This window comes from Corvus cornix, chromosome 13, assembly GCF_000738735.6.
Source record: "Corvus cornix cornix isolate S_Up_H32 chromosome 13, ASM73873v5, whole genome shotgun sequence".
NCBI lineage: Eukaryota > Metazoa > Chordata > Aves > Passeriformes > Corvidae > Corvus > Corvus cornix.
In genome coordinates this window covers 5,669,079-5,686,397 of record NC_046343.1, presented here as the reverse complement: position 1 = coordinate 5,686,397, position 17,319 = coordinate 5,669,079, and the positions used below count along the sequence as shown (strand labels likewise).

Genomic DNA, 17,319 nt, shown 5'->3' with positions numbered 1-17,319 from the left:
TTTAAAAATGACTAAGACAGATGCTGTGTTCACTGACACTTATGCAGCCTTGTGTTTTTAATGGGAAAAGTTACTTTTTCTAACAAGCCACACAAAGCATTTAAGTAAGCTGCAAGACTGGTCAAAATACTGCATGTTCAAGACTGCAAAATCCAGGATTGGTTTTGGCACTGTCTAGAATAGCACTGGTCTAGAGAACTAATTTCTGTACATCAAATTTAATACCAATTCATGGTGGTAGAAGACTTTATTTAAAGGAGAGAAAATAAACTCACAATGCTTAAAGAACAATACTGGCCTAAGGGTCAGTTTGCTTACAGAAACCATTGATTTTCCTGAGGGCAGCTCACTCTTCCTCCTCTGCTGAAAGACTATACAGCTGCTCAAAACTTTCTCTTGCACGTAAAGAGCAAGAGCTTTCATTAGCATAATGTCCAACAAATAAAAAACTATACAAAAATCCATTATAACAGTTCAAGCCCACACTCTACTGCTTTTCAATTTTCTAACAGTCTCCTTAAATAGTATCAGTGGATGAGCACAAGTGGATGTGTATAAACCTGACGTTTTGTATCAGTAACAGCCACAGCCATCAAAAGAAGCCTTCACTTGAAGAAAGAACAGCCTTGGTGTTAAGCAGCTGGAGGCAGCTCAAGGGAGACAGTTTGGTCTCCATGTCATGTCAAGAAGCTCCTGCCAGCCTTTTTGTAAATCCCAGCACTACCGTGTTTCCTAAGGAGAGCGAGAGCCTCTTCCTGCAGCTCAGAAGGACACTGGGATCCAAGGTGAAGGAGTACAAGGCAGCACTCCAGCACGTCAGGGAAGGGGAAGACCTGCAAAAAAAGGAACATGAGGCGATGTCTAGAGTTTATATTACAGTTGTTCCACATAATCAGCCAGCTCTCTAAAGACACTGCTTTGTAGCATCCTCAGAACAGTCAGGAGTGAGATGCATTTTCTCCTCACATTTATCCAGGTTTGCCTCCTCTTGCCCAGTCACCACGGTGACATATTTTCAAGCATGTGGTGTGTACTGTCTACAGCTCCTAATCTATAAAGGCCATTTTATAGCTTAAAGTTTTGATTTCATTGTTTATAAATTTTTTCATACATAAGTAGCAAGGGATTACTCTTAAAATGCATGGGATGATCCATACAGGATGTCTCATTGAGTTCTCCCACACAGGAACTTTAGCTATGCTTTCCGACTGCATGGGGAAAATTATGCTTGAAAGAAAAATACCACCCTGATGCCATGTGTCAGTTCTCTCTCAAAACTGCCACAGGATCACAAGGAACATCACTGTTCCTTTCTGTACAAAAAGGATTCTGTGATGATGCTGCCCTTACAGAATGACTGTCTTTTTTCAGAACTGCAGTGGCTCTTCTGAAAACTTACCTTTAAATTGTCTGGGAATTCAGCTAATTTCTGCTTTGCTTTCAGAAGCTGCTTTGTGAGCTCAGGGAGCGTAATCGGTTGCTTTACTTCATCTTTGCTGTCAAGAGAAGAGCAGGTGTCATGAGTAACTGTTTTGTTAGTTGCCTGTGTAGCCTCCCTCCTGGACAAGGAGCACAGGAGAGAACTGGCCAAGTGTTTTATGCTCGAGCTTGTTCTTGCCAAAGTCCCAAATCAATGTTCAACAAAGAAACAGAACTCTTAGGTCATGCTTGGCCTTTTCATTATCCTCCCTCTTTCAAGCTGCCTTGTTTATTCACTGTAACAACACCTCATGCATCACAAAACTGTTCAGCTGAGTTTATGCACATGGTGGTTCACCCCAAGGGAAATGCAAGATTTCTGAGCTGTATATTCAAGTGCCCCTGGGGGATGAGATTGAGGTTAGAGCTAGTCTAGGCTAAACAAGAAATTTCCTGCACAAACACACAAACAAGCAGCACTTTTTAATCCACTCATTTATGTGCTGAATCTTACCAATTCATCTGGTTGCTGTCAGAGCATCGTTTGTCTGATTCAGTCTCTGAACTCTGTTCCAGGTTGCTTCCCTGCGTGTTTCCATTTGTGTTTTCCTGGAGATTGTTCCTCTGCTGCTGATGCTGCCGGATCATTTCTGCTAAAGTCTCCTGGACCTCAGCTATGTCTCTCTGGGTGTTCTGCAAGGCAGCCATCTCTTCTGAAAGGAGCACTTGGCAACCCTTCAGTTTTGACTGTCTGTCTACCAGATCAGTCGAGTCAGTTCCTGAGTCACTTTGTGTCTCACACTTGTGAACGTCAGTTGTACTGCAGAGGTTTTCACCCATCTCAGCTGCAGTTCGAACCGTTTCCTCAGGGGATGGGTCACCTGAAACACAACTCTTCTCAGGAGCTGTCTGCTCACTGGGACACAGCACAGGACCCAACACAGCCTTCTGCAGGCCAAGGCAGTCTTTGGGTGGGTTCCACCACAGGTCATAGAGCAGTCTGTAAGCCACGAAGCCCTCCAAACTCCTGCAGGCATCCATGCTCTGAGACTTTGTGCTGTCCAGTTTGTGTCTCAGGTCATCACAGCCTAATAATGAGAAAAGGATTACAAATAGTTCATAGAACTTTCCAAAGACAAAGAGCAGATCTGGTAAATGAACCAGGAAACCCTGGAAACCCCAATCAGGGATTTACTCAGATACTGGCAGAGCAGTACACTAAGTATGAAAGCAAAAACATCTTTGGCATCTTTGTGAACACAATACTCTGTTCTAGCTAAAATGTTCTCATCAGCTACAGCAAATTTCCTTGGTCCCAAGCTGCAAAACACAAGACTCACATAATCAAGAGCCACAAACTAAATGCACTGCATACTCTAAAGAGAATGGAGGACAGGTTGGAGTATGTGTAGCTACGAAATGAACACAGCATTCTAATGTTCCCCATCTCCCTCACAGAAGAGAATTCACTCAAGTTTCCTACATCACTCACACCAGGTGGACATAGCTGAGCTTCCTTCCACAGTCAGGAATTTTCATCGCCCAGTGGCCTTTTCACTAGCCAAATTCCACACATATGTGTATGTCTTGCTGCTTCCAAACATTATTTAGCTTAGGAACATTAATGGACACAGCTGTGTTGGCAAGGAAGAGCCCTGTCAGTGCCAGCAGAAGAGACACAAGGACACTTACCCTCAGGAAGGATGATACTGCAAATCTCCTGCATCAGAGTGAAATTCCCAGCATCAAAACTGCGGGTCACAGCTCCAAGAATATTTTTCACTGCCTCATCCCACGTACCCAAGTGACAGCTCAGGGCTGCAAGGGCCAGGTCATGGGAGATATGGAAAAGCACCTACAGGAAGCATCAGAGAGCACAGTTAAAAGTTATACTGCAAAGTGTGAGCTTATGACCATCATGGAAGAGCCCAGGAGCACATGACTTGACCAAAAGCAATTTTAATGACAATGCAATTTACACAGTCTCCTTCATGCAGGAGATAGAGCATTTCTACATCACTTTGAGCTGCAAAATCAGCCACTGTGCTTGCCTGTGTCCTGCTAAGCAGATGAGAAGCAGGAGCGGTGATTCACTGTGGTCACACAGAGGAGCTGCAGGAGCACTGGTCTATGGACAGACCTTGTGAACACCAGGATTTTTGACAACAAGCAGCCCTGCCTCCCTAACAGTCCACTACAACCCCCGAATCAGTGCTGAGACTCCTCAGCTCTGTCAGTAATTCCCAGCCAGCACATCTCAGTGACCTCAGGCTGACTCCCAACACCCTATGTCAGTTCCTACCCTGCACACAAACAAATGCAGAAACTAACTGGTGGCTACACAAAGCTGTCCCAGCTGCTGATCATCTCTCCCAGACTGTAACCCCATGCTGCAGCAGGGTGCAGACATCAGTTCCCTGGGAATGGCTGGTGCAACACCACAAAGTGGCTGGGTTTACTGCCTATGCCACAGTAAGGCTTCATGCCTGCACAGACTGAAATCCATTTACCTGTTTTGGGTGTGTGTTGCTGGTTGAAGGAGGATGCTCAATCCTGTGCAGCTGCTCCTGTGCACATGTGGCTCGTTCAGTGGTGTCCATGCCCAGCACATTCTGCCACACTTCTGTCACCATGTCAAAAAACGAGGCCTGTCTGTTCAGCTCCCAGTTGTGGTAACAGGGGGGCACGGGGCTCTTTCGCTCACAGGGATTCCTTTCACTGAGGCACCTGCAGAGCAGTTCGTTCAGGCAGAAAACAAGGCTTTGTCCCTTTGACAAGGAGGAAAAAAAACAAACCACTGAGCTGTTGCAACAAGAAAAACAATCCCTTGCTGACCACAGCAGGTAGAGTGACTTAAGAACATCATGGCTGGTAGCAGCTTCTTGGTGACAGAGCCTAAGGGAAGTCAGACGGGAACGTCAGAGCAAGCCAAGGTAGCCACCTGCTTCTGAGTCCACAAGAGATTTCAAATTCAAACCTCCAGCAGCTGGACTTAGAGTTGGCTCATTTGTTCCTTTAATGTAAACAGCAAATGCTTTACCTCTTTCTTCTCATGATCAGTATTACACTTAAAAATGAATCCCACTTTCTCAACCACCTCTCATGTAACTAAGAAGCAGAGCCTACATACCACCCCACCATGGCCCTCTGCAAAGGTGCACGCTTTTCCACAGGGTCATTGCAATATACTCCCAGAAAAATATTTTGAGGCAAAACCAGCTCAAAGGACCACTTGTGGACTCTTCAGGTATGGGAAGTGGTGCCAAGTTAAGTTAATCTAGAGAGAGACAACACTGAAGAAAGTGGCAAGGACCAGACTCACAAATAAAGTTTTATGTTGCTGAAGGACTTCCTGAGCTCCCACCCAGTTCCTGGATAACAGCAGGTCTTGGGCACATCTCAAAGACAAAGTTGCTGACAACTCCTCCTCCCCAGATATCAGAGCAAGCTCAGCAGCAGTTTTAAGGGATGTCACATCCCCCTTCTTTGACAACACTTTAACCGCATCATAGGGTGAGGAAGCCCCCAGATAACTGAAAAAGATAAAAGCAAAACAAATTGATTGGTACTAAAATAGTTTTTAAATTGTGTTGCAACACAGTATCACAAATATGCAAATGAAGATGATTGTGGATTTTCCACAGGTTCTCAGAGCTCTCACCACTTTTTCTTATCAAAGTTTACTATAGACATATGGTGAACAATCTGATGCAAAGCTACCAAGGGGAAGTCACACAGCCTTAAAGTCAGGGACTGAAATTTCTGGTGGTCTGCATACCACACATGGCTTGGATGAGCAATAAAACAAAACAGATTCAATAGACAAAGGTTATATGCAGCTGTTTGTCCCTACTGCATTTGTCTGGGTTTCATGCAAATCCTTTCACAACTGTGATTATCCACAAAAATGCCAGAACTGAAATCAGCATCAAGCAGAGGACACTACTCCAGCCAAAATATTTCAAGTGGTATTAGTAATTTTGGTAGTCACAAAGGATAAACACTCCAGTTGGAGCAGGATAACCCAATGACCAGGATATTAGATGAGGCTTCAAGAAACTCAAGATGAACTGCTGCACTGCATGTTTCCAGTGGAAAGGTTGGAAATCTCACATAGTCTTTTTGTAGACAACCTAATCTTAGTCTTGCTAGACTAGTTTTCAAAAACTTCCAGTAATGTCTGTGGAAAGAGATGGCTCTACTGTAATATGACATTTGGATCTTTTGCTCTGAACTGCTCTCTGGAGCTTCTTTTCCTACCTATATTAGAGGAAATTTAGTGAGATCAGGCTCAGAAAGCACCTTATACAACCAATGACCGGACCAGTTAACAGATTTCAACTGCTACAAACCCAAGAACTTTCTTTGTTGTAGGCATAGAACCAACTCTGTCTTCTCCCCAGTAACACTCACCACTTGGCAGCCATGGAATAATGACCATCTTTCTCTAGCAGAGCTGCCCAGCTGGTGTAGAGATCCTTCAGAATTGGATCTTCTGGACGCAGCCTGGCCTTAGCCATTACAATCGCTTCCCTAATGCACATAAGGGAAACCAGACAGAAAAGTTAATCTGTGTGCAAAGAGTGAACCAAAATGACAAATCCACCCCACAAGAAAACCAAGATAAACATAAATATACAGCAACCTGTAAAAATTGTTCACTTTCAGGAGCTCAATAGCCTCATAGACTTTATGGATGGACAGGAGATGGGAGGCAGCCTTCACGTATTGCTCCTGGAAACACAGCTGCTTGGCAAAGGCTTCCACTGTCCAAACCCAGGCCTGGTATCCAGCTGTAAAAGAGAAGGCAACACCATTGGAGACAGTTTTATAAGTGGAAGAATTCCTGTGGGATACCATCAGTTGTTTCTTCAATATGTACCTCTTCTCTGCCCCAGAGTAGTTTCTTATTTCTTAACCATCCTAACACAAGTCAATGAAGTGGGGCAAAATTAGGCCTTGAACATGACTGCAGGACTTCACTGCCAGTAAAATAACTTACAAGGATATTTAAACCAGCAGCAAGCTGTAAGGAATGCTAATCATATTACAAAGAACCAATTCTTGAGCTTCTGTCCAGAACCACCAGAATGAGGGGACCTTTGGCAGCCAATTCCACCAGCTTATGTGATGCAAGAGCAAACATACCCATGGGTGACATGGCTACGAGCTGGTCTGTCAGCTCCCCCCTCTCAGCAGCTGCCTGGAGAACACCCTTCAAGTCTCCTTTCCATAGCATGAGCTGCTGGAAGAGCTCTGCGTGCCCATTCTCCAAGTGGTGCTTTCCTGTTGGAAGCAAACACACTTCCCATCAGCATGAGTGCAACAGCATCGTTTGTCACAGTAAAATAGCTTGGGAGAAGTGAAATAACTCAAGCTTAAGGTATGGCAGGTTTGCAACTGAAAGATGTAAAAACTATCTGGGAAAAAGATGTATCTTCTTCTCACACAGAGCTGCATTCTTAATCCTAGACTGTAATCCACAGTAAAGAAAACTCAAGCATTTTTCCCAATTTATTTTCTACTTGAATACAAGTTAGAGTGGACACACTCTTTATGCCACTTACCTTCCATATCAATCATCTTGTGCAGAGAATCCCTGTCTGTGAACAGCCCCAAGTGGATGCAATCCTTGAGGTCAGGGGACACATCTTCATTATTATCTAAACCAGATAAGAAGAATGAATATTTAGGATTTAATACAAAACTGGGAACTGGAATGTGCCAAGTCACCGTACCACTCAACTGTTGGCAAGTACTTCTGTTTTCTACTTTCTTTCCTGTATAGCAGATTTAACAATTTGCTGGTCAACACTCAGTACTTAGATGTAAGTTTGATACCACAACTAGTCACACTCTTTGATAAAGGTGAGGATTTAAGAAAAATAATGTCCTGTGGTTGAAGTCAAGTCCCTGGACACTTATTCTGAGTACTTGAGAGCACCTACCCTCTCGGTATTTTAAGTTTTATACTGATACCTTTAGTTTTCAGACATGCAGCCAGCTTCAAGCAGTCCTGATGCAAGTCATCTTTTGATCTGTGATCCATTAATGTGCTGAAGGGCAGAATAGAACGAGGCTTCTTCTTCTTTAGAGAGGCATCAGGAGCTGAAAGATCAGACACATTTTAGTCACTGCTGCTGCAGTTACAGCAGAGCTCCTCAACATATTTTAAAAGCACCCTCTTCTTTCTCTGGCATTTATTTGGTGTCACATTACGAAGAGAAGCTCCAGCCAAACAAGTCCAGAATGGGGAACTCTGCCTTGATACAGGACTGTAAAAAATCCCTGAAACATACTAACCTGGCTTCTCTTTAGGTGGATCCTTTTTCACGGGAGCAGCTTTCTGGGTCACAAAAGGCTTTGGTGAGCTGAATGAAGAATAATCACATGCAGATGAAGATGTATCCCTGGACACTGTGGAGCCAAGTGATTTAAAAAAGGAAAAGCAATGAATGGAAATGCACACAGAATAATTCACATATTCACATTCTGGTACACTAATTTTGAAACACACAGAAACCAAGCTTTGCTTTGCCATAGAACTTAACAGCTTTTTAGGGAAAGGAAACATCAAGAAAACAGAGAACTGTCAGAAGGCTAAATGAGATGTCAAAAGACACCAATGAAGATGCACCAATATTATAAGATTTATCACTGCTGATCAAAAATGACACTGTTTCAAGCCAAACATGGTAACTGTTCATGAGGCCAGAATCTTGTTATCTAAAGACAACTAGCCCCAAACTAGTTTGGGAAATTACAAAAGGCATTCCAGAGCCTTTTTCCTTCAAGTGGACAATTTCAATAAAACCATACAATGAGAAAATCTGCATGAAAATTAAACTTGGTGATGCTCTGAGGGCTGAACAGTCTGGAAACATTGAACTAAGATGATTTGATTATTACCAGTCACAGAGACTTTATCAGCCAACTCTGCCTCCTGAGCTTCTTTTTCTCCTTCATGGTCTGACACTCCATTTTCCTCCAGCAACATTTCCTTCATGCTGTCATCTCCATTCATGGCATCATTTGCATCCTGCTTGCCTGGACTCTTGCCTGTTGGCTTTTTCTTCTTCTTGGCTTTGACTTTTGGCTGCATACTTCTTTTCTTCTCTAATTCTACACTCTTTTTGCCTGTAAAAGGTGGCAATTTTAGTGAATTAGCTGCCTGTATCTCAAGATCAACACTTTCCAAGTAAGGATAAAACTCAATGTAAACCTAGACACAGTTTATTCCTGAAGAGGAAGCAGATTTGGAATTCAGCACAAGAACTTGCATAATTTCAACAAGGCAACCCTCCATTTCTTAGCTCCAACATCACCTTCAGGAAAGGTCTTCTGTTTCAATACACTCACCCTGAGGAGGCCGTGTATGTTCCTGCTTGGAGATGTGCCACTTGTGAACAGAAAAATCATCTGCTCCTGTATAAACACAATCTGAATCCAGTGGTGACCACTGGACACTCAGCAGGCGGCCCTGGTGCCCTCGGTAGTTGCAGAGTGGCTCCTCCTTCATCACATCCCACACCTTGGCAACAAGACAGAAATCCACTTACTCAGAAAGTCTCTTCTTCACCTAATACTCTGCATTTTCTCATGATGTGCACATGCAGGAACTTCTCTATTGGGATTTTGCAGGGGTATTTCAAATACCAACATGCAAATGGAGAAAATGTAGGGCTTCCTTTGCTTGCACTGATACAGCTGCACAATGTCTTCCTTTTCTAAGGATCCGAAAGTGCTAATACGAAAACCTTAATGACTGGACTTAAAAATCAATTCACAAATCACAAAATAATCTGGATATCAGGTATCCAGAACCAGCAGATGGTTACCAAAGGTAAATTTGCAGTACTTCAAAAGTTTATGTCACAAAAACAAGTTTTGCTCTTTAGTCAGCTGTGGAATGGATGATTTGAAATACAATTCTGAGATGCTTTGGACAATACCTGTGCAGTGCCATCATAGCAAGCAGACACCAATCTTCCCTCATGGTGGGGGCTCCAAGAAAGACTTGTGATTTTAGCTGTGTGCCCAGCCAGAGTTCGAAAAGGCTCTGTTATTGTCAAAGGACTTTCTGAAGAGTTCTCTGAAAGAAAAAAGAAAATTATTAAGTATGGCCAGAAAGACAAAACAGAAATAAAAAAAAAAAAAGATGCCAAGACTTGGACTATAATCTGCAAACTGTTACCTACAACATTCTTCAGATTATGCACATAAATGGTGGCATTGATGGAGCCTGAAGCTATCAGGTAACTCAGCTCTGGCTGGGTCCCGTGCTCATGGTGCCAACGAATGGCATTGATCAGCTTGTGATGCTGCTGGATAGTGCAGAGCAGCTTCAAGTTTGGTGCCTGAAATATTTCAATTGAGCTGAAATATAAGAACAACAGTGTAAGAATTCCAGTAGTTGGAGAAAATGGGAAAACTTTTTTGTTATCTTGCATGAGCAGAATTGGAGCACGTGAATTAAGAGTCACTGAGTTTGTGCTTTCTGGATTCAACTCAAACCCAGCAAAAGTGCATTTCAACCATGAGTGGATCCTTGAAAAAGAATTTAATGTGATAATGAGGATCCTCCATGCCAAGAGCAGGTACAACAAATAACAGCAGGGAATGCTGAATTATGATGATTCAAATACATCAGCAGTGGAATAACAGATACAAACCAGGGCAACAAAAAGTGCTTTTGCTTCACCACAGTGACTCCAGTCAAGATCAGCACAGACACCACCTTAACCTACAAATGGAACATACCCATCCTCATTGCCAAGAGCCAGGAGTTTGCCATCTGGTTTCCAGCTGATCTCTGTACGTGCAGGCAGCTTGTGCTGCAGAAAGAAGACACAATTATTGCCAAAACCTCTTAAATCTCTCTCATATACATTCAACAGAACAAGGCTGGCAACTGGACAGAGCTGCAATTAGTCTGCAAAATGGAAATCATAGAAGTGTCCATTGCTTTTGTAACAGTGACATAAACCTGAGCAATTAAGACTGAAAGAACTGATGCAAGAACCAATGATTGTTTCTATCAGTTCTGGGAAATATTTTGAAGTTTTGTCTGGATTCCAGTAGGACCTGGATGTTTCATCTCCTTACACTCCTTGGAAAGCACCAGACATTGCAACCAAATTCTATCGCATTTCAAAAGAAACCAAAGTTTACTTGTAATTATCCCTATTCATTCTAATTCAGACAAAAAGTACTTACAATTTACAATTTAGATGCCTAAATATGATCATTTCAATGCCTGTAACATTACTCTCTTAACTCCCAACGAGTCTTCACTCAAGAAAGAAGCCAAAACCCAGCTGATACAAATCAATACCCTTTGACTAACTTCAACTGACTTAAAAGAACTGAAGATCCAACCCACTCCACTTATTTTATACTTTCAACTAGGAAATGACTGATCACACTTGAGAAGATACTCAGTGATCACCAACCACTCTGCACTGGCTGCAGTATAAATGGAAACAGCCTCCTGCAAAATCATGATTGTTTTTAATGAAAAATTTGTCTTAAAAGGTTCATGGTTGAAGCAAGGGAACTAAAGGAATTGAGGTAAATAACTTATGCATGCCCACCACGTGGTGAAAGCTAGGACATGATTCAGGTTATCACTTCAAGTGCTTTGGAGCTGGAAAGCTCTGTATGAACCTACTACTTTAAGCAGCCACACACAGCTTTAAAACCAAACTCTATCCTCCAATTTACCTTTCCCAGTTAAGCAAATTATAGTGTAGAAAATTAAGCAACTGATGCCAGAAAAAGATGTGCCATGTTGACACTGAGAGAAAAAAAATACCAACCACCCTCTTCAGACACAAATATATGAACTGTTTAAATAGTTTGAGTCAGCTAGTGTCTCTGAAGTTCATCTGTGGAGACTGAGGGGTTCAAGTTTTTTGTTATAGACATCACAAAGGCAAAATCAGAAACTTACAACTACAAGGCCATGGAAACTCTGGCATGGTTACTATGAATCCGTAAAACCCCCTCAAATTCATACTCACTTTGATTGAATTGGTGTCTCGGATGACTTTGTTGATGTCATTTGCTTCTCCATTAAGCTTCCAGGGATTGTGTTGAAAAACAATTCCTTCTCCAGCACAACTGTACAAAGTTACAGAGGGCTGTTCACTTTCTTCTCCTATCCAACAGAGAAAAAGAGCTAATTATACTCTGTTCTTCATCAGTCTTCACAGAACTAATCCCTCCCACTATAAATCAAAACATTATTTCAAAAAGCAATATACATCCTTCTGTGTGTGTGTGTGTGTATGTATATATATACATATACACAATTCACAGCTTTAAAAAGCAGTATCCAACTGGCCTGCAGTCCAGCAGCAGGAAATTCTCACAGTACAACCCTCTGAAAGGAGCTCTCATTTCTACCAACAGATCCCTCATAGCACAATCACTGCAAACACTAAAATTTCCTTTAAATGTTGGTCCTTAAAAGAAAAAAAATCCAAGTTGTGTGAGAAGAGCTGAAGTTCAAACGACAGAAACTCTGGAAGGCGTATTTGATTTGATACAATTGCTGCAGGAAGCCTGTGAAGTTCCTGGTCTGTACCACCCTGAAGCAAGCCCAGAGGTGTGGAGCACTACTCTCACCTATTTCCTGAAGGTACCAGAATTCACAAACTACAGGAGTTTGTACCCTTGCAAAACTGTTACGAGTTCCTCAAGCAGAACACATTCTTAGCTGCTCTAAAGGATTGCCACCAAGCAAATGGGGCTCCAAAGAAGGGAGGGAATAGCAGCTTCATGGCATCCCTGTGCTCTGCATGGGTGTTTTATTTTGCCACAAGGTGTTGGAAGACTCACCAGAAGTCAGAGGAGGAGTTGGAGGCCCCCAGGCTAATGTGTACACAGTCTTCTTGTGGTAAGTACTGGAGATCTGAGGTGGCTTATTCTTAGCACTGGGCAGGAAGATAAGGAAGCAGGGGCAGTCACATTTCACCAAACAGAAATTAAAAAAAGATAGAATCAAAGCAACATACTTGAGACACCAGGTGCTTTAATATTCTAAAGCCATGGCTCAACCAAGCTTTCTTTAACATCTGCTGTAGGACACTACTAAAATTGTAACCCAATTGTGCTGGTGACCTTCTCCTCCTTGCTGCTCCTCCTTCCCTGAAAATGTCTTTCTGGATAAAGTCTTCCTGAACTGATGTCCCCCCACAGGTGATCTCGGGTCATGCAATTTTAACTTATGGCAAGTTTACCACAGAAGCTCAGATATAATGCAGATGAAAAAATCCAACTGCTCGACTAATTTTAATTAAATCCTACTCATCTAACAGCAAAGGTATCTCTCAGGAAAGACCACACCACACCCCTGTATGGTAACACACCAGCAGGATCTGACACTAATGAATTTGAAAGCTGCTTTTTTACCTGCTGGACAAGGTGTCAAATATGCCAACTTTTCCATCATCTGTTCCAAAAGCCAAGGAGCCTTCCTTAGTTGGATGCCAGGATAACTGTGAGAAAAATAGAAAGAGACACATAATGGCCTAAGTTACACTTTATTGCTAAACAATAAACAAAAGGAAAATGCAGAAACTGATGAAGAAGGACCATGCCCTATACGCACCCTTCCAACCACAGCCACTTGATTTGATCACTCTGCTCTGAGTATCAAAGGCTCTCCCCCTTCCATTTTTGATAGGATAAGATGAAAGGGACTAAAATCATTAAAATGCTATTTAATACCTACATTACAAAACAGAAATAGCTACCAGCTCTTTTACCAGGCAGTAACTTTTGACCAACCACTGGTTAAACCCCAGCTGAAGAGACCTGTGTTGGTTGTACTGGTTTTTGTATCTGTCAAACTTCCTAGCACAGCAAGGGTAACCACGGATGAAGCAAGGAAGAATCATGGAGGATAAAAGTGAAAAAGTAACATAACAGCCAGCTGGACTTCAGCTTATTTCCACTAGATGTAAATGCAAGCTTCTAGGATTGTAAATAGGTCTAAAAATTTGTTGCCAGATTCTAAAATGTATTGTATACAGAAAGAATTGAGTATAAAATGAACAACTTGGCTTTATCTCATTTTAGTTGGGAAAAACCTTCAGAGTGAGAAAAACATACTTGAAAAAAATTCAGTGAAAAGAAGAGATAAGGGGGAAAAAACAGGAATCCAAAGCACACTTACTGCTGTAACCTTAGACTTTATGCTTTGCCAGAAGGTTTTGACATCATAAATATTGTTCATGGACAAAGTATTCCACACGCGGATCATGCTGTCTCCAACCCCGATGGCAAGACAGCCTGTGTCCACAGGGGAGAAGGCAAGGCTGTAGACAAATCCTCCAAGGGAAGGCATGGTCCAGCTGCAATCCAGAGTTGACAGATCCCAGCATTTCACCTGAAGAATATTTAAGGAGCAAGGAGTGGTCAAATACAGTGACTGATAGGACAAGAAAGAACAAAGCAGAAGTGCAATGAAGAATCAAAAGGTCGAATGCAAGGCTTGACAGGATGTGATCCCAGAGGATTCCACGTCACAGACAGGGCTGCAGTAGCTGCAAGACTGGAATGGACACAATGAATACATTTTACTAAGTTGCTCTTCCAATTTCAGAACAGGAGACACTCTGCTGCCTGTAAAACCCCAAAGATTGCAAAAAAACCCCATAAAAAAATAGATGCATTACTTTGTACAATTAAATGATTTTAAGAAGGAAAACCAGGCCTTTTAAAAGGGAAACATAGAGGAAATGAAGTGGAAAACACCTTTCATTAAACCGTACTATGCAAGTCCAGAGCATCATAAACATTCACTCCACCATGGTAAGAGGTTGAGCTTATAAACTGACAGAAACATACACAACCTGTGCTCAGAACAAATGTTATAAATTGCTGCAATTAACCCACTTCAAGAGAAAAACTGTGGCCCTAAAAGGGTTACTCTCACTCCCTCAAACTGCATAGTACAGGCATTTCTATGTTAATTTTTAAATGGTTCTTACATCTCTGTCCATTGAAATAGAAAAAAGGAGCTCTTTGTCTTGGTGCTTCACAGAACTGAGATTGAACACAATTCGGGAGTGGTTTTGTCCTTCTGAAGATCCCAGAAGAGTCCATTTGCGTTTGCCAGGCTGGGTCAAATTCCAAAGGAGCAGTTCTCCTCTGCAAAATTGAAATTTATTTAAATTCTTCACTTCAGAAGAACAACACAGGCTCTTTACAGACTATATCACAAATACCCTACAAGTCAGGAGTAACAGAGCTCTGCAGACATCCAATGCCTGTACAAAGCTACACACACAAACACCACCTGAAAACTGACATTTTTTCCCAGTAGATGGGCATAAACCACAATTAGTGCTATTAGCAGTCAATACTCAGTCAGATTCTTGGACAAATTATGGGACAAACAGTAACTTTCTCGAAGTCTGAACTCTTGGCCTGTTTTCTGCTGTTACACTGGAAAGGAAGGAGCTGTCTTCTATTCAGTACTTCCTTCAGTATCAACAAACGAATGCAGCTGCTGCTGGTCCCCAGGCTGCTGAGTGGCCCACTTACCCAAAGCCACTGGACACAATCTCAGTGGGATGGCCAGCAGGCCAGTGCACAGTCAGCCAAATGCGCTCCTTGACCGCCGGATCCACGGCTCCACCTCTCCTCTTGGTGGGTGGCAGCTTCAGAGTCATCATACCTGCAGAACCAAGAGGGATCACTGGACCTGACACATCAAAAATCTCAGACAGACAGAGGAGTTCTGTGAATCTGCAGCTTGAAGTACATTCCCCATGCTTTAAGCACACCAAGGCTGCAGTTCAAGAGCTGTTCCACACCTTGTTACTGTTTATATCTTACTTACTCCTGCCTCTGGTACAGCTCCATATTCGTATGGTTTGATCCTTGCTTCCAGAGGCCAGGTAACAACCTTTCTTCGTGGCTGTGTCCTGTGTCAGCTCCCCATTTGGAACCTTGCCTTCCTCTGAAGGAGCTGCTGAATACCATTGAAATCATGTTATTATGCTTTCAAATTCAAAGCTTTATAAAAATGAGCTGAATATTACCTTGATTTGTATCGGAACATATTTTCTGATATTGAACTTATCAGTTGCTTAGCTACTTACTAGCCTTCTGTAAGGAATTCAGTCCTCTGGAAGGACATTTACATGAACTAAAAACTACTCCACAAACTGCTAATCATGTCTACATACCCTGGAGCTCATCCTGCCAAGCAGGTAACCTTTCTTCCCCAGGCACAGGGCACCAGGCCAGGCAATGTATTTCATCCTCGTGGCCTCTCAGCCGGTGCACAACTTCTCTCTTCCTGCTGATATCAATTACAACCACCATGCCATCCTTGTAGCTGAAAGCAGAGATTTAAACAAATGAAGAGATTCTTGGATGCTTGTGGAATACTATCTGAGGTGATTTACAAACTCTTTCCAGGTCACTATCACCCTATCACAGAGAAGACAACCTGTACCATTACTCTGTTACAGATTTCTTTGCCTTTGCAGGTTTACCACATCTAGATGTTATTTCTAATTTGTTTTACTCCTAAAGTAAAAGAACAGCCACCAAGACCTCTTAAAGTTAGTCTTTCAACCATGTAGCAAAACGTCCCAATAAATTCTTGCAGAAGAAGAGTGGAAAACAAAACATAACGAATATTTACTAATGAGCATTTACCCAATGGCCACCAGGTTTTCATGATGAGGAGAACAGGTGAGGCAGAAAACTGTCCGAGGCTCTGGGAAGAACTGCTGGCTGTCATTTCTGTTGTGCCAGTAACAAACAATGACTCCTTTCTCATCACCAGACACAATCAGATCTTTCACAAGAGGTGACCAATGCAGCGCCGAGATTGCATTCTGAAAAAAAGGATTGAAAACGTTTAAAGCTGGCTTACTACTATCTAGCCTAGGATAACAGGCAGAAAATAATCTGTGAGCACTCCCCAGCACCAGTTCTGTTTGTTCCTGAGTTCTTTTAGGACGGATGTAGCTGCTGATGGGGAATCCTGAGCCACAGTAACTTCTTCAAATATACATTCAGTCTGTCCTGTGGGCAACAGTAACTTGCTGAGATCATTTTAAGCGAGCTGGCTTAGGCGGCAATGAGTCCAAACCACGAGCACGCTGGTTCACTGCGGCTTTGATGGTAACCAGCAGCTCATTAAGGTGATACAACAGCGCTGCAGGCTAAGAACAAAGAGCCGGCCAGCAAAATCCAACGGATTTAATTCCACCGGGCTTGAAATTCACTTTCGGGCAAAGCAGCCTCACCGTGCTTTGAGTGCGAGCTCTAAAACACCGCACCCCCGCCCGCGAGTGCCCCGCTCTGCCTCTGCCTCGCCGTGCCCGGCTGTACCTGGTGCAGGCTGTACTCCAGCACCGGCGACAGCGTCCCGGTGTCCCAGATTTTGACGCTTCCGTCGTCGGAGCTGCTGGCGCAGAGGCTGCTCTGCCCGGGGCAGGGGCAAAAGGCGAACCCGGAGATCCTGTCCGTGTGCCCGATGAGCTCCCCTGCCGCGACAGCGAGAAATCGTCACGGGACACCCGGAGCCTTCCCACACCTCCCGGATCCCAAAATCCCGGGGCTCCCGCCGCCGCCTCCCATGTGCCCTCCCTGGGCTCCCCGTGGCGGGGAGGCCCCACGTCCCCGCTGTACAGCGCGGGGGACAGGGACGCGAGGGAAGGTTGTGACGGTACCGTAAAACGCGGGCGCGGCGGCGGCGACATCCAGAAGGCAGACGCGGTGCCTCGCCGCGAAGCCGAAGAGGCGGCCGTCGCTGCTGGCGTCGCTGCAGCGGCTGCTGTACCAGTTGGGGGAGGCGGGCAGTGCCCGCACCCCCATGCCCATCCCCGTTCCCGTCCCCGTTCCCGTCCCGCTCCCCGCCGCCATCGCCCC

At 43.5% G+C, this 17,319-nt stretch overlaps 1 protein-coding gene across 2 annotated transcripts; it reads right to left on the bottom strand.

Annotated features, from left to right (window-relative positions):
• Positions 1-228: 228 nt before the first annotated feature.
• GEMIN5 (gem nuclear organelle associated protein 5) lies at positions 229-17,294 on the bottom strand. Of its 2 annotated transcripts, none has more exons than XM_039559589.1 (28): positions 17,121-17,294; positions 16,780-16,934; positions 16,099-16,280; positions 15,621-15,772; positions 15,272-15,403; positions 14,974-15,106; positions 14,418-14,577; positions 13,601-13,813; positions 12,835-12,920; positions 12,262-12,356; positions 11,442-11,578; positions 10,180-10,253; positions 9,614-9,795; positions 9,372-9,511; positions 8,779-8,950; positions 8,329-8,556; positions 7,723-7,836; positions 7,399-7,527; positions 6,987-7,082; positions 6,568-6,705; positions 6,065-6,212; positions 5,833-5,952; positions 4,742-4,952; positions 3,930-4,187; positions 3,112-3,274; positions 1,934-2,507; positions 1,400-1,496; positions 229-833 (listed from the first exon to the last, which is right to left on the bottom strand). In XM_039559589.1, exons 1-28 carry the CDS (start codon positions 17,269-17,271, stop codon positions 678-680), a joined length of 4,596 nt encoding a protein of 1,531 aa, XP_039415523.1. In that variant the 5' UTR covers positions 17,272-17,294; the 3' UTR covers positions 229-677. The 2 variants fall into 2 exon arrangements, with proteins under 2 accessions (XP_039415523.1, XP_039415524.1); XM_039559590.1 differs by having other exon boundaries at positions 15,272-15,400.
• Positions 17,295-17,319: the final 25 nt, after the last annotated feature.